Source organism: Mobula birostris, chromosome 12, assembly GCF_030028105.1.
Source record: "Mobula birostris isolate sMobBir1 chromosome 12, sMobBir1.hap1, whole genome shotgun sequence".
NCBI classification, from domain to species: Eukaryota; Metazoa; Chordata; class Chondrichthyes; order Myliobatiformes; family Myliobatidae; genus Mobula; species Mobula birostris.
Genome location: NC_092381.1, coordinates 62,236,956 through 62,254,964, shown reverse-complemented (window position 1 = coordinate 62,254,964; position 18,009 = coordinate 62,236,956). Strand labels below are relative to the sequence as shown.

The 18,009-nt window shown below is 43.1% G+C and overlaps 1 protein-coding gene across 7 annotated transcripts in view; it reads left to right on the top strand.

The window, feature by feature from the left end:
* LOC140206347 (ubiquitin-conjugating enzyme E2 U-like) overlaps positions 1-18,009 on the top strand; it is a 60,760-nt gene that overhangs the window by 15,061 nt on the left and 27,690 nt on the right. For all 7 annotated transcript variants that reach the window (XM_072274701.1, XM_072274699.1, XM_072274700.1 and 4 more), the window contains 3 exons: positions 9,989-10,070; positions 14,990-15,082; positions 15,512-15,609. In XM_072274701.1, the coding sequence (XP_072130802.1) occupies positions 9,989-10,070; positions 14,990-15,082; positions 15,512-15,609 (273 nt within the window). The remainder of the gene's footprint in view (positions 1-9,988; positions 10,071-14,989; positions 15,083-15,511; positions 15,610-18,009) is intronic.

Sequence of the window (18,009 nt, the reverse complement as noted above, 5' to 3'; positions counted from 1 at the left end):
ATTTCAGATATGCAGATGACACTGTGTTAATTGCAAGTACAGAGAAAGAACTACAAAACTTAATTGATATAGTTGTTGAAGAAAGTGCAAAAATGGGTCTATCTATCAATTGCAAAAAGACAATGTATGGTGATATGCAAAAAGAAGGAGAATCCTATCTGCAGGCTGAGAATAAATGGGGAAGACATAAAACAAGTACAGAACTTTTGCTACTTAAGAAGCTGGGTGGCATCAGATGGCAGGTGTGACATGGACAGCAAAAGAAGAATAGGGATGGCAAAAGACACCTTTACGAGAATGAAGAGTGTACTGGCCAATACTAAACTAGGCATGACAACCCGCCTCAGAGTACTGAAATGTTACGTTTATCTAGTTGTGTTATATGGATCAGAATGTTGGACAATATCTAGTACCATGAGGAAACGAATTGAAGCATGTTTTTGAGAAGAATGCAATGAATATCATGGACAAAACGAATATCTAGCGAGGATGTCATGAGCAGAGCAAACACAAAAAGAGAAATAATGTATGAAATCATGAAAAGGCAATGTAACTTCATTGGACATGTGATTAGGAAAGAGGAGTTAGAATGCACAGTAATTATGGGAAAGATTGAAGGGAAGAAAGCAAGAGGAAGACAAAGACAAATGATGATGGAGACAGCAGCCAGAGAACTGGAAATGAATACCAATGAATTGATCCACTTGACCGGAAACAGGAGTGTGAGGGCCATGGTGGTCAAAGCTCAAACTGGGCACGGCACCTGATGATGATGACAGCACAGGAACATGCCCTTCAGCCCACAGTGTTGTGTCAAGCCAATTACATTGTTAATAAAATGACTAGCTAAACTAACCTCTTCTGCCAACACAATGAACATATCCCTCCATTTTCCTCACACTCATGTACCTATCTAAATGTTCCTGGGTATCAACATCTCTGAAGATCTATCCTAGGCCCAACATATTAATGCAAAGAAGGCATGACAGCAGCTATATTTCATTAGGAGTTTGAGGTGAATTGGTATATCACCAAAGACACTTGCAAATTTTTACAGATGTATTGTGGAGAACATTTTAACTCGTTGCACCTCTGTCTGATATGGAGGGAGCACTGAACAGGTTTGGAAAAAGCTGCAGAAAATTGTAAACTCAGCTGGTACCATCATGGATACTAGCCACCTCAGGATCCAGAACATTGTCAAAAGGTGATACCTCAAAGAGGTGGAATCCATCATTAAAGACCCCCAACACCCAGGACATGTCCACTTCTCATTGCTACCATCAAGGAGGATGTACAGGAGCCTGAAGATACACATTCAGCAATTCAGAAATCCCATCTTCTCCTGCACCATCAGAGTTTTGAATAGTCAATAAACCCATGAACACTAGCTCAGTCTCTTCTTACACTACTTATTTAATGAAAAAATATCTACTTACTGTTTCATAGAAACATAGAAAACCTACAGCACAATACAGGCCTTTTAGCCCACAATGCTGTGCTGAACATGTACTTACTTTAGAAATTACCTAAAGTTACCCATAGCCCTCTATTTTTCTAAGCTCCATGTACCTATCCAGGAGTCTCTTAAAAGACCCTATTCTATCTGCCTCCACCACTGTTGCCGGCAACCCATTCCACACACTCACCAGTGTTTGTGTAAAAAAAACTTACCCCTGACATCTCCTCTGTACCTACTTCCAAGCACATTAAAACTGTGCCCTCTCGTACTAGCATCTAAGCCCTAGGAAAAAGCCTCTGACAATCTGCTAATTAAATTTGCCAATGACACTACATTGATTGGCCTAATCTCAAACAATAACGAGAAAAGAAAAATTGTGTATAAGATGATGAGAGGTATTGATCGTGTGGATAGCCAGAGGCTTTTTTCCCAGGGCTGAAATGGTTGCCACAAGAGGACACAGGTTTAAAGTGCTGGGGAGTAGGTACAGAGGAGATGTTACGGGTAAGTTTTTTATGCAGAGAGTGGTGAGTGCGTGGAATGGGTTGCTGGCAACGGTGGTGGAGGCGGATACGGTAGTTTCTTTTAAGAGACTTTTGGATAGGTACATGGAGCTTAGGAAAATAGAAGGTTATGGGTAAGCCTAGTAATTTCTGAGGTAGGGACATGTTCGGCACAACTTTGTGGACCGAAGGGCTTGTATTGTGCTGTAAGGTTTCTATGTTTCTATCCACACGATCAATGCCTCTCATCATCTTCTACACCTCCATCAGGTCACCTCTCATTCTCAGTCGCTCCAAGGAGAAAAGGCCAAGTTCACTCAATGGATTCTCATAAGGCATTGCTCCTCAATCCAGGCAACATCCTTGTAAACCTTCTCTGCACCCTTCCTACAGTTTCCACATCATTGCTGTAGTGAGGTGACCAGAACTGAGCACTATACTCCAAGTGGGGTCTGACCAGGGTCCTATATAGCTGCAACATTACCTCTCCACACTTAAACTCAATCCCACGATTGATGAAGGCCAATGCACCGAATGCCTTCTTAACCACAGTCAACCTGCACAGCAGCTTTGAGTGCCCTATGGACTCAGACCCCTCTGATCCTCCACACTGCCAAGAGTCTTACCATTAATACTGTATTCTGCCATCATATTAAACCTACCAAAATGAACCACCTCACACTTATCTGGGTTGAACTCCATCTGCCACTTCTGAGCCCAGTTTTGCATCCTATCAATGTCCCGCTGTAACCTCTGACAGCCCTCCACATTATCCAGAACACCCCCAACCTTTGTGTCATCAGCAAATTTACTAACCCATCCCTCCACTTCCTCATCCAGATCATTTATAAAAATCACGAAGAGAATGGGTCCCAGAATAGATCCCTGAGGCACACCACTGGTCACCGACCTCCAGCAGAATATGACCCATCTACAACCACTCTTTGCCTTCTGTGGGCAAGTCAGTTCTGGATCCACAAAGCAATGTACCCTTGGATCCCATGCTTCCTTACATTCTCAATAAGCCTTGCATGGGGTACCTTATCAAATGCCTTGCTGAAATCCATATACACTACATCTACTGCTCTACCTTCATCAATGTGTTCAGTCACATTCTCAGAAAATTCAATCAGTCTCATAAGGCATGACCTCCCTTTGACAAAGCCATGCTGACTATTCCTAATCATATTATGCCTCTCCAAATATTCATAAATGCTGCCTCTCAGGATCACCTCCATCAACTTACCAACCACTGAAGTAAGACTCACTAGTCTATCATTTCCTGGGCTATCTCTACTCCCTTTTTTAAATAAGGGAACAACATCCGTAACCCTCCAATCCTCTGGAACCTCTCCCATCTGCATTGATGATGCAAAAATCATCACCAGAAGCTCAGCAATGTCCTCCCTCGCCTCCCACAGTAGCCTGGGGTACATCTTGTCCAGTCCCGGCGACTTATCCAATTTGATGCTTTCCAAAACCTCCAGCACATCCTCTTCCTTAATATTTACGTGCTCAAGCTTTTCAGTCCACTGTAAGTCATTCCTACAATCACCAAGATCCTTTTCCATAGTGAATACTGAAGCAAAGTATTCATTAAGTACCTCTGCTATCTCCTCCAGTTCCATACACACTTTTCCACTGTCACACTTCATTGGTCCTATTCTCTTACATCTTATCCTCTTGCTGTTCACATACTTGCAAAATGTCGGGGTTTTTCTTAATCCTGTCCGCCAAGGCCTTTTCAGGGCCACTTCTGGCTCTCCTAATTTCATTCTTAAGCTCCTTGCTGCTAGCCTTATAATCTTCTAGATCTCTATCATTACCTAATTTTTTGAACCTTTCGTAAGCGCTTCTTTTCTTCTTGACTGGATTTACAACAGCCTTTGTATACCACAGTTCCTGTACCTTACCATCCTTTTCCTGTCTCATTGGAACGTACCTATGTAGAACTCCACACAAATATCCCCTGATCATTTGCCACATTTCTTCTGTATGTTTCCCTGAGGATATTTGTTTCCAATTTATGCTTCCAAGTTCATGCCTGATAACCTCATATTTCCCCTTACTCCAACTGAATGCTTTCCTAACTTGTCTGTTCCTATCCCTCTCCAATGCTATGGTAAAGGAGATAGAATTGTGATCAATATCTCCAAAATGCTCTCCCACTGAGAGATCTGACACCTGACCAGGTTCATTTCCCAATACCAGATCAAGTACAGCCTCTCCTCTTGTAGGCTTCTCTACATATTGTGTCAAGAAGCCTTCCTGAACATACCTAACACACCCCAACTAAACCCCTCGTTCTAGGGAGATGACATTCAATATTTGCAAAATTAAATCTCCCACCACAACGACCCTGTTGTTATTACACCTTTCCAGAATCTGTCTCCCTATCTGCTCCTCGATATCCCTGTTACTATTGGGTGGTCTATAAAAAACACCCAGTAGAGTTATTGACCCCTTCCTGTTCCTAACTTCCACCCACAGAGACTCAGCAAACAATCCCTCCATGACTTCCTCCTTTTCTGCAGTGTTTATCTCTGATCAACAGTGCCATGCCCCCACCTCCTTTGCCTCCTTCCCTGTCCTTTCTGAAACATCTAAAGCTTGGCAGTCGAAGTAACCATTCCTGCCCCTGAGCCATCCAAGTCTCTGTAATGGCCACACTATCATAGCTCCAAGTACTGATCCACGCTCTAAGCTCATCCGCTTTGTTTATAATACTCCTTGCATTGAAATAAACACATCTCAAACCATCGGTCTGAGCACGTCCCTTCTCTATCACCTGCCTATCCTCCCTCTCGCAATGTCTCCAAGCTTTCTCTATTTGTGAGCCATCCGCCTCCTCCTCTGTCTCTTCAGTTTGATTCCCAGCAGTTCTAGTTTAAACTCTCCCCAATAGCCTTTGCAAACCTACCCGCCAGGATATCGTTACCCCGGGATTCAAGTGCAACCTGTCCTTTTCGTACAGATCAGACCTGCCCCAAAAGAGGTCCCAATGATCCAGAAACCTTAATCACTGCCCTCTGCTCCAATCCCTCAGCAACGTATTTATCCTCCACCTCATTCTATTCCTATTCTCACTGTCACATGGCAGAGGCAGTGGTCCTGAGATTACTACCTTTGAGGTCCTGCTTCTCAACTTAATTCCTAACACCCTGTAGTCTGCTCTCCATCCTTTTCCTACCTATGTCGTTGGTACCAATATGTACCACGACCTCTGGCTGTAATTCTTCCCACTTCAGGATATCGTGGACGCGATCAGAAACATCACAGACCCTGGCACCTGGGAGGCAAACTGCCTCTGTGTTTCTTTCCTGCATCTGCAGAATCACCTATCTGACCCCCTAACTATAGAGTCCCCTATCACTGCTGCCATCCTCTTCCTTTCCCTACCCTTCTGAGCCACAGGGTCAGACTCTGTGCCAGAGGTGCAGCCACTGTTGCTCCCCCCGCCCCCTAACATTACTTAAACAGGTGTCAAAGGGTACAGCCACAGGGGTACTCTCTAGCATCTGACTCTTTCCCTTCCCTCTCCTGACTGTTACCCACTTATCTGTCTCACGAAGCCCCGGTGTAACTACCTGCCTATAGCTCCTCTCTATCACCTCCTCACTCTCCCTAACCAGACGTGGGTCATTGAGCTGCACCTCCAGTTCCCTAATGCATCCCTAAGGAGCTGCAGCTTGACTCACCTGGCACAGATGTGGTCGTCCAGGAGGCTTTGAGTCTCCAGGACTTCCCTCATCTGACATCAAGCACAGAATACTGGCCTCACACACATTCTTTCTGTCTGTATTCTCCACAGGCAACCTACCTCGCCTCGACCCATTAATGCCTAAACCCCGTTGAGCCAAAGCCTTTCTACTGTCTCCCTCTACTCCTTCACCCATTCCTCTGACACCTGCTCTATAAAGCTGTCTCCTTTTAAACTCTTCTCACTGTTCTACCTGGCTGACGTCCACACGCTTAGGCTCTGGCTCTTCCCCCTTCCTCTTGAGAATATTCTGCAGGCACTCCAAGACTTCCTGGTCTCTAGCACGTGGGAAGCAACACAACATTTTTTGGCCACAGAATCTTCTGTCTATTCCCCTAACTATCAAGTCTCCTATCACTATCACTCTGCCTGACTTTACCTTTCCCTGCTGAGCTTCAGAGCTGGCTACAGTGCAATTGGCCTGGCTTCTGCTGCTGCTGTGACCTGATAGGCCATACTCCAGCAGTATCCAAAGGTGTACACATGGTGTTAAGGGGAATGGTCACAGGGGAACCCTGAAGTGACTGGTCTCTCCCTTCACTTCAGGTGGCTACCCATCTACCATATGAAATCTGCACTCTGGGTATTACCACCCAGCGAAAGTTTCATCTGTGAGGTTTTCAAGTTCTGGATGATCCTGAGTACATCCAGCTCTCACTCCCCTTCCATGACTTTGTCAGTCAGGAGCATTTCCTGCTGATGTAGTCATCAGGGAGACTGTTAGGTACCCTGTAATTCCACATCTCACAGGAGGAGCATCACCACCACCTGAACCATCCTGCCTACACTAAACTAAGGATTAAGGGAAAAAAGCTTAAATGTTCTTACCTGTGTCTTCTCTATGAAATCTCTGCATTTAGCACTCACTTAGGTCACTTACTCAGCCTCTTCTCATCAAATTTGTTATACTTTTGACTCCAACTTCTCAAGCCCAAGCTCCACAATGAAATCAAATGGTAACAAATGAATCAGCACCCTTAGCTCCTACCTGTTCTCAACAAATCCTGTTAAGCTGAAGCTTGATCACTCTGATAGTGGCCCACTCCAACAATGGCTGCTCTGCTTACTCCTCCCTCCATTTTATTGGCTCAAGTAAAACTCACTCCCAACGAGACTTGTTCTTTTCAAATACTAGAGAGTACCCTAGTGGCTGTCCCCCTTAATAATAAGTATTCCTACTTGAGTACTGTTGGGGGGGGACAGCCAACCTGGGGGAAGCAACAGTGGTCATGCCTCTGGCAGAGTCTGGCCCTGTGGCTCAGAAAGGTAGGGAAAGGAAGAGGATGGCAGCAGTGATGGGGGACACCATAGTTAGGGTGTCAGATAGGTGATTCTGTGAACACAGGAAAGAAACGCGGATGGTAGTTTGCCTCCCAGGTGCCGGGATCCGGGATGTTTCTGATCGCGTCCACGATATCTTGAAGTGGGAAGGAGAACAGCCAGAGGTCGTGGTACATATGGGTACCAATGACATAAGAAGGAAAAGGGAGGAGGTCCTGAAAACAGACTACAGGGAGTTAGGAAAGAAGTTAAGAAGCAGGACCTCAAAGGTAGTAATCTTGGGATTACTGCCTGTGCCACGTGACAGTGAGTATAGGAATAGAATGAGGTAGAGGATAAATGCATGGCTGAGGGATTGGAGCAGAGGGCAAGGATTCAGATTTCTGGATCATTGGGACCTCTTTTGGGGCAGGTGTGATCTGCACGAAAAGGACAAGTTGCACTTGAATCCCAGGGGGACTGATATCCTGGCAGGGAGGTTTGCAAAGGCTATTGGGGAGAGTTTAAACTAGAATTGCTGGGGGGTGGGAACCAAACTGAAGAGGCGGTTGGCTCACAAATAGAGAAAGCTTGGAGACATTGTGAGAGGGAGGATAGGCAGGTGATAGAGAAGGGACGTGCTCAGACCGGTGGTTTGAGATGTGTCTATTTCAATCCAAGGAGTATTATGAAAAAAGCGAATGAGCTTAGAAAGTGGATCAGTACTTGGACCTATGATGGTGTGGCCATTACAGAGACTTAGATGGCTCATGGGCAGGAATGGTTATTTCAAGTGCTGGGCTTTAGATGTTTCAGAACATCGGGACAAAGGGACATTGATAGGATGCAAAACTGGGCTGAGAAGTGGCAGATGGAGTTCAACCCAGATAAGTGTGAGGTGGTTCATTTTAGTAGGTCAGATATGATGGCAGAATATAGCATTAATGGTAAGACTCTTGGCAGTGTGGAGGATCAGAGGGATCTTGGGGTCCAAGTCCAAAGGACACTCAAAGCTGCTATGCAGATTGACTCTGGTTAAGAAGGCATACGGTGCATTGGCCTTCATCAACCGTGGGATTGAATTTAAGAGCTGAGAGGTAATGTTGCAGCTATATTGGACCCTAGTCAGACCCCACTTGGAGTACTGTGGTCAATTCTGGTCACCTCACTACAGGAAGGATGTGGAAACCATAGAAAGGATGCAGAGGAGATTTACAAGGATGTTGCCTGGATTGGGGAGCATGCCTTATGAGAATAGTTGAGTGAACTCGGTCTTTTCTCCTAGGAGCGACGGAGATGAGAGGTGACCTAATAGAGGTGTACAAGATAATGAGAGGCTTTGATCATGTGGGTAGTCAGAGGTTTTTCTCCAGGGCTGAAATGGCTAGCATGAGAGGGCATAGTTTTAAGGAGCTTGGAAGTAGGCACAGAGGAGATGTCAGGGGTAAGTTTTTTTACACAGAGAGTGGTGAGTGCGTGGAATGGGCTGCTGGTGGCGGTGGTAGAGGCAGAAACGATAGGGTCTCTTAAGAGACTCCTGGATGGCTACATGGAGTTTAGAAAAATAGAGGGCTATGGGTAAAACCTAAGTAGTTCTAAGTTAGGGGCATGTTCAGCATAGCTTTGTGGGCTGAAGGGCCTATATTGTGCTGTATGTTTTCTATGTTTCTAAATGGTTCCCACCCTGCAATGATCTCACTCTCTGACTTGCTAATTCAAAAACCATATAACCATATAACAATTACAGCACAGAAACAGGCCCTTCTAGTCCGTGCCGAACTCTTACTCTCACCTAGTCCGACCGACCTGCACTCAGCCTATAACCCTCCATTCCTTTCCTGTCCATATAGCTATCCAATTTAACTTTAAATGACAACATCGAACCTGCCTCAACCACTTCTGCTGGAAGCTCGATCCAAACAACTACCACTCTCTGAGTAAAGAAGTTCTCCCTCATGTTACCCCTAAACTTTTGCCGTTTAACTCTTAACTCATGTCCCCTTGTTTGAATCTCCCCCACTCTCAATGGAAAAAGCCTATCCACGTCAACCCTATCTATCCCCCTCATAATTTTAAGTACCTCTATCAAGTCCCCCCTCAACCTTCTACGCTCCAAAGAATAAACACCCAACTTGTTCAGCCTTTCTCTGTAGCTTAGGATATGAAACCCAGGCAACATTCTAGTAAATCTCCTCTTTACTCTCTCAATTTTATTGACATCTTTCCTATAATTCGGTGACCAGAACTGTACACAATAATGACTCACACCCGATAAGACTTATTCTTATTAAATGGCTCCTGTCATGTAACAATGTCACGCTCTCACTCTTGGTAGTCACTCATCTACTGTCTGAAACCTGCACTCAGGGTGTGACCACCTCAGTAAAAGTTCCATCTGTGAGGTTTTATTTATGAGATTCTTGCCTGTAAATAATACTTTTCACTTTGCTTGCTGCCATGTGTGAGCAGGTGGGGCAGTTGCTGAAATATAGTGGCTTTCAAACTTCTAACAGTACCTTGGGAAAAGGTTGAGCGCTTCACTCCTGATATTAGACCTTAAGATTAACCTCATTCAACTGCTGCTTTATTATAGACCTAAGGTTGTCATTGGGTTCCTAAGCATAAATGCTCCATCTTCCCCTCCACCTAGGTACAAGGACAATTATTTTTTAACCTTTATGTTGCTGAGGGAAGTGATCTCAGCTGAGATACATTGTATGGTTGACAGCCGTCCACCAATACCATATCTTATTGATTGTTCTTCTGAAACAAGGTAGATTAATAAATGCTGGTGGGTGATTTTATCTTTGAAGGCCTCATAACTGAACCAAAATATCCTCAGTTACCAACCACTTGAGTTTATCAGATGTTAAGTGCATAGCGGAAATGGGCAATGGAAAGAAATTTGAGGGTGGTTGTACATTGAGGAATCCAAATAACTGAATATGTCTTTGTAAGCACACAAGCACTTTATTAATAAAATAAAATTTTATACAACTTTAGGGCATTTCTGCATACCCAGTTAAAGAAGATCTACTGGAATGGGTGGCCACAGTGCAAGGATTGAAAGATTCTCTTTGGGAAGGTAAGCATAGAACTAAACTTCTTTCATTTATCATTTCTGAAAATGATTGTGTGGTACAGAGCAAACAAAAATTATGCTTCCTGCATCAGCAGAAGTTGTCAATTAATAATTTAAATGAAAAGACTAAACAAAGATCCGGGAAGTCTGTTTCAGATTTTCAGCTATTCTAGAATTACACTGCCTTTTTTTCTGTCTGCAGTTTTCTGCTCTAATGAATCTGAGCAGATTAACATTTTCTCTTTCTTCTATTGTTCAAGATTTCATTTTAAGGCTAATTGGGTAGCAGTTGGGGTTGAAATTGTAAAGGAAGTTCCATTCTGTAGTAAACAATTTTAACTATTAATTTCAGATTTTGATGCTTTAAGCTCAAACATCATTATTTTTACCCCCATGTTTTTCTGTTATTTTTCTCCCAAGCCTTCAGTTCTGAGGTTCTTACTGCAGGGTAATTGCTTTAGGAATTTGTGTATTTTCATCTACAACAGTGTTAACATAATTCTCCCAATCTTGATCATTCATCTCTCTTTCTCCTTTATACTTGTTTTTATTTTCCCTACACATGCACAATCTGTCTCTTTGTCTATCTGTCTGTCTGTCTGTGTGTGTGTCTCTCTCTCTTGCTTGCTCTCTCTCTCTCTCTCTCTCTCTCTCTCTCTCTCACACATACACACACACACACACCCACCCACCCACCCACCCACACCTACCTACCTACCTACCCACCCACACCTACCTACCTACCTGCTATATGGAATTTTGTCCATGTTCTCCTGGACCACTAAATTCTTGATGTCTGTTTGCTGGGTTTGCATGGGCTGTTATTTCAAGTTCAAGTTTATTGCTATCTGATTGCACCTATATACAACCAAATGAAACAACATTCCTGCAGACCACAGTATACCCACAATACATATATCGCATGTGGGACATTAAACATAATATTATAACAAATTACTTGATAAAATATACCTCAAAGTGCAGGTGAAGTGCACAGTAGAGGTAACAGTAAACAGCTCACTGTCCTGGTGATGAGACCTCAGTGGTGGTAGGATATTCATTGGTCTCACAGCCTGCCAAAGAAGCTGTTAACCAGCCTGGCAGTTCTAGTCCTGATGCTACTGTACACCACTCCTGATAGTAGTGGGCCAAAGAGATTGTGGGATGGATGGTAGGGATCCTCAACAATGCTTTAGGTCCTTCAAAAACACACTCCCAGTAAATAAGGTGGAGGGAGACCCCGGCGATTATCTTGGCAGTTTTTGCTATCCTCGGTATAGTCAGTATCACTCAATGATACAGCCGGACGAGACACTCGTTGTTGTATCATCAGCGAACTTGATGATGCGGTATGAGCTGGTTTTGACAGTGCAGTCATGAATCAGCAGTCTGAACAACAGTGGGCTGAGCACACAGCCCTGGGGTCAGCAGTGCTCATCGTGATGGAGCTTGAAATATTGCTGCCAACTTGGGCTGATTGGGTCTTGTCTGTAAAAAAATACAAGATCCAGTTATATAGAGGTGTGTTGAGTCCTAATGATGACAGTTTACCCACTAGCCTCTGAGGCGTGATCATGTTAAATTCCTGGCATATGAGGCATCATTTTCTAGATGGGACAGGACGGTGGGGAGGGACGAGGCTATGGCATCATCAATGGACTGGTTTGAGCAGTAGGTGAACTAGAAAGGGTCCAATGTAGCTGAAAGGTGGGATTTTATATGAACCATTACCAGCCACTCAAAGCACTTCCTGATAATTAAGGTCAGTGCCACTGGGTGGTAATCATTTAGCCAGTTACCATCATACTCTTGAGCACTGGAATGAAGACAGTTGCCTTGAAGCCTTACAGGGACAGTCAGCTATTGCTAGAGATCTTAAAGATGTCCACTAAGACTTCTGTTAGCGAGGCAGCATCTATTAAAACCTCCATCAAAGTTGCTGGTGAACGCAGCAGGCCAGGCAGCATCTCTAGGAAGGGGTGCAGTCGACGTTTCAGGCCAAGACCCTTCGTCAGGACCTCTGTTAAAACCTCCGTTAGCTGGGCTGCACAATCCCTTAGCACCTGACCAGGTCCTGATTTCTGATCTTAGTGGGATGATAAACTTCAAGTCATCTTAGTGTACTTCTGATACATCACTGAAATTGTCTTGTGGAACTCCATTGCTGAAGGGTGGAGAGCAAGTCTACCCCAAGTGACACCTGAAAATTGGATTAAAGAAAGTACAATGTTAAAAATTGAGTCAAAGCTTGTAGCAGAAAAATAATACTGTAAGATTTCTGAAGTGTTTCATGTTGCATAGAATAAATAATCACTGTTAGGAATAATAATATAATTAAAACCATGCTATTTTTCTCTTTTCTGGTGTTCTGAATTAACACTGACAGGAATAAGTTAGATAAAAATTAAGATCTTCAATTACTTAGTATACTGAAGTCACAAATGCAGTTCTAATTTAACATTGATTCCCATTTGATAATCCCTGCACAAAAAAAAGTTAAATATTTACATTGTCCTGGTATAATAAAAAATAGATTCTTCTTTTATAAAAGAATATTGAATTATTTCATAAAATATCAAAAGGAATACAGTCCAAGATGCTACTTTATTTTCTTATGAAGTTTAAATGAGTTCAAACCTTTCCCATTAATTCTGTCAATAAAGGGGCCAACCAGTTGGAAAATCCTAAAGTGTGCTATTGGCTGATCTCAGTGAGACAGCATCACATGTTTCAGCTCCTGATCATTGCTTATTAATCCCTGCTGGGATGTGTACAAGCTGGGCAAGCACAAGAATGGATTCAGTTGTGCTGATTTCCTCAGCTAAATAGTTAGAGAAATTCTTCTGTTGAAAGGTAACATCACTTTGCATGTCAGAAGAAAACATATTAGTTGGAAAGAAATTGCACTTACAGAGTGACCAAAGTTCTTGTAGTAATATGACTCATCTGGAAGTCATCTGGAAATTACCAGAACAGTAAATAAAGTCATGATCTATTAGTCATTTCTTCTTTGTCACCCCTTGAAGCTAAAAATATCTTGCTTCCACTGCAGCTCTGGAGGTTCTGAAGTATCCAGAATCCACATGTGTAGCATTTGGTGCTTGTGAGAAATTGATTGTGTTCGGTGAGATGTGCAGTCCTTCCATTGTTTGCACATATCCTCAGTAGTGCCATTCTGAGATTGCCTCCATTTTGTATTGTCACTCTTAAGATACTATCACTAATCCATGAGAATGTTAGTTTTTTTTAGGTGACTTTAAGAATGTCCCTCGTGGAAGTCTCTTATCTTAATGGAGCTTGGAGTATAATGCTTATTTAAACAACCTAGTGTCATACATGATGATGATGATGATGATGATGTTGCTTACCTATTGACACTTGGCTTGCATGACTAAAGCCTTGAAGTAGGAGGTGCTGGCCTGGAAGAGAATGCTGGCATTGACTTGATATTGCTGCTATTGTATTACAAGTACTTTGTGGAGACATCAAAGAATTCTCCAATGCTTTGGGGGATCATTTCTTCCATCCTCAACTTTCCATTACATGTTCTCAAGGGATCCAATGACATGTACCAATTGTTGTTGCTTGAATGAAATCACTGGAGAGAGAGTTACTGGTAGATACAAAGCAACTTCTTTATTGGTACAGCAGGCATACGGAGACCCTTCCGATGGAAAGATCTGCTGCCCAACGTGGGGCTTGATATTTATTTGCTACACACACAAAGGACAATTCCATATTTACGAAGTATAGACAATGCTTTCTTTTGAAGCTACATACAAACTTCACACTTCCCGATTACATCCATCCCACCAGCGCCAGCAGCATCTGGACCGGGCTTTTAGGAATCCATTGTTCCAAACTGAATCCACAATACATTGGCATGAACATCGACTTCTCTAACTTCCGCTAATGCCCACCTCCCCCTCGTACCCCATCTGTTACTTATTTTTATACACACATTCTTTCTCTTACTCTCCTTTTACTCCCTCTGTCCCTCTGAATATACCCCTTGCCCATCCTCTGGGTTCCCCCCCCCCCCGTCTTTCTTCCCGGACCTCCTGTCCCATGATCCTCTCGTATCCCTTTTGCCTATCACCTGTCCAGCTCTTGGCTCCATCCCTCCCCCTCCTGTCTTCTCCTATCATTTTGGATCTCCCCCTCCCCCTCCAACTTTCAAATCCCTTACTCACTCTTCCTTCAGTTAGTCCTGACGAAGAGTCTCGGCCTGAAACATCGACTGCACCTCTTCCTAGAGATGCTGCCTGGCCTGCTGCGTTCACCAGCAACTTTTGTGTGTGTTGCTTGAATTTCCAGCATCTGCAGAATTCCTGTTGTTTCCACAATACATTTATTTGTTATTTTACATGCTTAACATGAAGGACAATCCATATTTACAAAGTATAGATAATGCTGTCTTTGAAACTGCATGCAAACTTCACACCTTCACACCAGCAACATCTGGACTGGTATTCCGGTATTCACAGCTTTTAGGAGATGCATTGTTACAACCTAAAAATTGTCAATAAACAGAAGACTGGTGGCCAAAGCCATTTGCTACGTGTTGGTCTACTTGAAATCCTCTGAGTTAACAGTACGCCTATACTGCATTGAGCAACAGACTATCACATAACATTTATTGCTAAGGTACAGAGTCCATAGCTGTTATTTATGCTAAGAGGCCTTCAGAACTAGTTCTAGAATGTGAGATCAGTGGTTCTGGGCCCTATGTTGAAATGGGCCCTTCCAGTAAATAATACATCAAAACTCATGGTCTATCAAGGGTGGTGATCCCTTATACAAGCTTTGGAGAAATGGACAACCTACAGTTTAGTGTCTAATCTTAACTTTCAAACATCTGTGCTAATTCTTTCTTTGTACCAGAATTCCTTATTGACCAGAATATCTTTTGCTTCATTAAGATGCTTCCCTTCAACTCTCCTTGAAGTATACAGAAGAGTACAAGTCAGTCCCTCCTACTATCACTTTCAATACAATTCCATTTCACCCCAATGGTAAGTATCTGAAAATATTCCTGTAAGAACAAGGTATTGTCAGCAGTTTTCTCCAAATAACTCCATAAAGTTACTGAACAAATATAAGTTTTGAGAATAGCATTGGAAATTGCAGAGATAGTTAAAGACTGAGGTAATTAAATACTTCATTGTGCAGAAGAAATGGAAGCTGGGAGGAGAAGGAAACATTGCTCGTGGAGACCAGAAGGATTTTGTGGAGTGCAGTTGTTCTGCAATGTGTGATTTCATCAATAACAGTGAAGCACATAATTGAGTTTAAGTACTTTTAGTGAAGCAGATAAGTATGTAAATAAGCCAATGGGAGAACTTGGTAAGATTGTCATATAACCTGTTCATGCATTGTGATTTCTTAATTTTTTAATGATTTATGTAAAATTCAGTGATTGTACTCATTTCTTTGTCTCCTAGTTGATGCAATCACAGGCAAGCCATGTGTCTACTTTCTAGATAATCCCAGGAAAGGGGATGAACATTACTCCTTGACAACCATCCTTCTTAGCATTCAGGTAGGAGTGTATTTAGATGAGATCTCACCACTAACTCAATTATTAAACTATAAGCATGAAACTGAGTCATACTAACCAGATAGGATTCAGCGTCTGTTACTTTTCTATATAGATACCAGCCAGGAACACAACTAGCCTCAGTATTAGAAACCCTATATTCTGCTCAATAACACATACAAAATGCTGGAGGAATTCAGCAGGTCAGGCAGCATCTATGAAAAGGAATAAACAGCTGATGTATTGAGCCAAGATTGTTCATCGGGTGGGATGAAACTTATTGTTAGGATACAGTCACAAAATATTATTAGCATAAGTCCCTGAGTGGCATGGCCTGAAGATTGATGGTGTATAGGATGTTGTGCTGGAATTATGCTGCTGCAAGAACAAGCATGCAGTTCCTCTTCTCCCACAACCTCAGACAAAGGTTTTCCAGGGAGCAACACTGACAGGAGGGCCAGCCCCTAACTCACCACGGATTCAAGTGTGCCTGGTGTACCTCTATTCTCTCTGGCACCTCCTCCCCTGGGGTGGCTGTAACATGTGACATCAGGACATGAGGGCCTGGTCTACCCAACAACCTGGTCCATACAACTCCCCCACCATCGGTCTCTCCAATGAACCAATGAACAGCACTTGCAGTACTTTGTTTTACCTATGTCTATCAGGGTCTTACGTTGACAAGAAAAGCATTTAAGACCAGCATTTACACCTTTTATTAGACCCAGAGAGTTATTTGCAAAGCAGTGGTCCTAGTACTGACCCTTGGGGAATAGCATACTCCAGTCTGACAAGTAGTCATATTCTATGACATACTGTCTTAAGCTATTTTTTCCTCAATTCTTACATTAACCCTTTTTTCATGAGCCTCAGTTTTATTAAGCAGTCATTTATATACTTCCCCAAAGACCATAAAAGCAGCATAAAATCTAAAAAGACAACATCTATTGTATTCCCTTTGTCAATCTTCTCTGCTGCCTCATCTAAAAATTCTACTAATTAGTCAAATATGATCTGCTTTAGATAAATTTGTACCAACTTTCCTTCAGTAACCCAAATCTCTGCAGGTACCTGATAACTTTTATTCCCTAAACAACAGGAATTCTGCAGATGCTGGAAATTCAAGCAACACACATCAAAGTTGCTGGTGAACGCAGCAGGCCAGGCAGCATCTGTAGGAGGCAACACTTCACCTGTGAGTCGACTGGGATGATATACTGCGTCCGGTGCTCCCGATGTGGCCTTTTATATATTGGCGAGACCCGACGCAGACTGGGAGACCGCTTTGCTGAACATCTACGCTCTGTCTGCCAGAGAAAGCAGGATCTCCCAGTGGCCACACATTTTAATTCCACATCCCATTCCCATTCTGACATGTCTATCCACGGCCTCCTCTACTGTAAAGATGAAGCCACACTCAGGTTGGAGGAACAACACCTTATATTCCGTCTGGGTAGTCTCCAACCTGATGGCATGAACATCGACTTCTCTAACTTCCGCTAGGCCCCACCTCCCCCTCGTACCCCATCTGTTACTTATTTTTATGCACACATTCTTTCTCTCACTCTCCTTTTTCTCCCTCTGTCCCTCTGAATATACCTCTTGCCCATCCTCTGGGTCCCCCCCCCTTGTCTTTCTTCCTGGACCGCCTGTCCCATGATCCTCTCGTATCGCCTTTTGCCAATCACCTGTCCAGCTCTTGGCTCCATCCCTCCCCCTCCTGTCTTCTCTTATCATTTTGGATCTCCCCCTCCCCCTCCAACTTTCAAATCTTTTACTCACTCTTCCTTCAGTTAGTCCTGACGAAGGGTCTCGGCCTGAAACGTCGACTGCACCTCTTCCTACAGATGCTGCCTGGCCTGCTGCGTTCACCAGCAACTTTGATGTGTGTAACTTTTATTCCCTGATTATTGTTTCTGAAAACATTCCCATTGCCAGTGTTAAGCTAATTGGCCTATAGTTACAACATGTGCTCTCAAACAAAGGTGTCACATTTCTCACTTTCCAATCCTCTGGCACTTTGCCTGTATCTGTGGAGATTTTTATGATTATGCTAAGACCTTCAAATATTCTGATCTCTTCCAAAACTGTAATGCAAGCCATTTTCAACAAGGCAGTGTTTCCACTGTAAAATAGACTGACCATTACAGCACATCCTAGCTATGCTTTTACCCCATCTATTTCTTCTATCACCTCTACCTCCTCTTACTTGGTTAACACCTATACAAATTACTCATTAATGTTCTAGCTTTGTCCTGCACCTCTTCTCACCCATTCTTTACTATCCTCTTGTTTGTTCCCTGACACTGGAACATCTTTTGATTCCTTTTTATTTTAACTACCATTCTATTTCCTGACGAGGGGTCTCGGCCTGAAACGTTGACTGTGCCTCTTCCTAGAGAT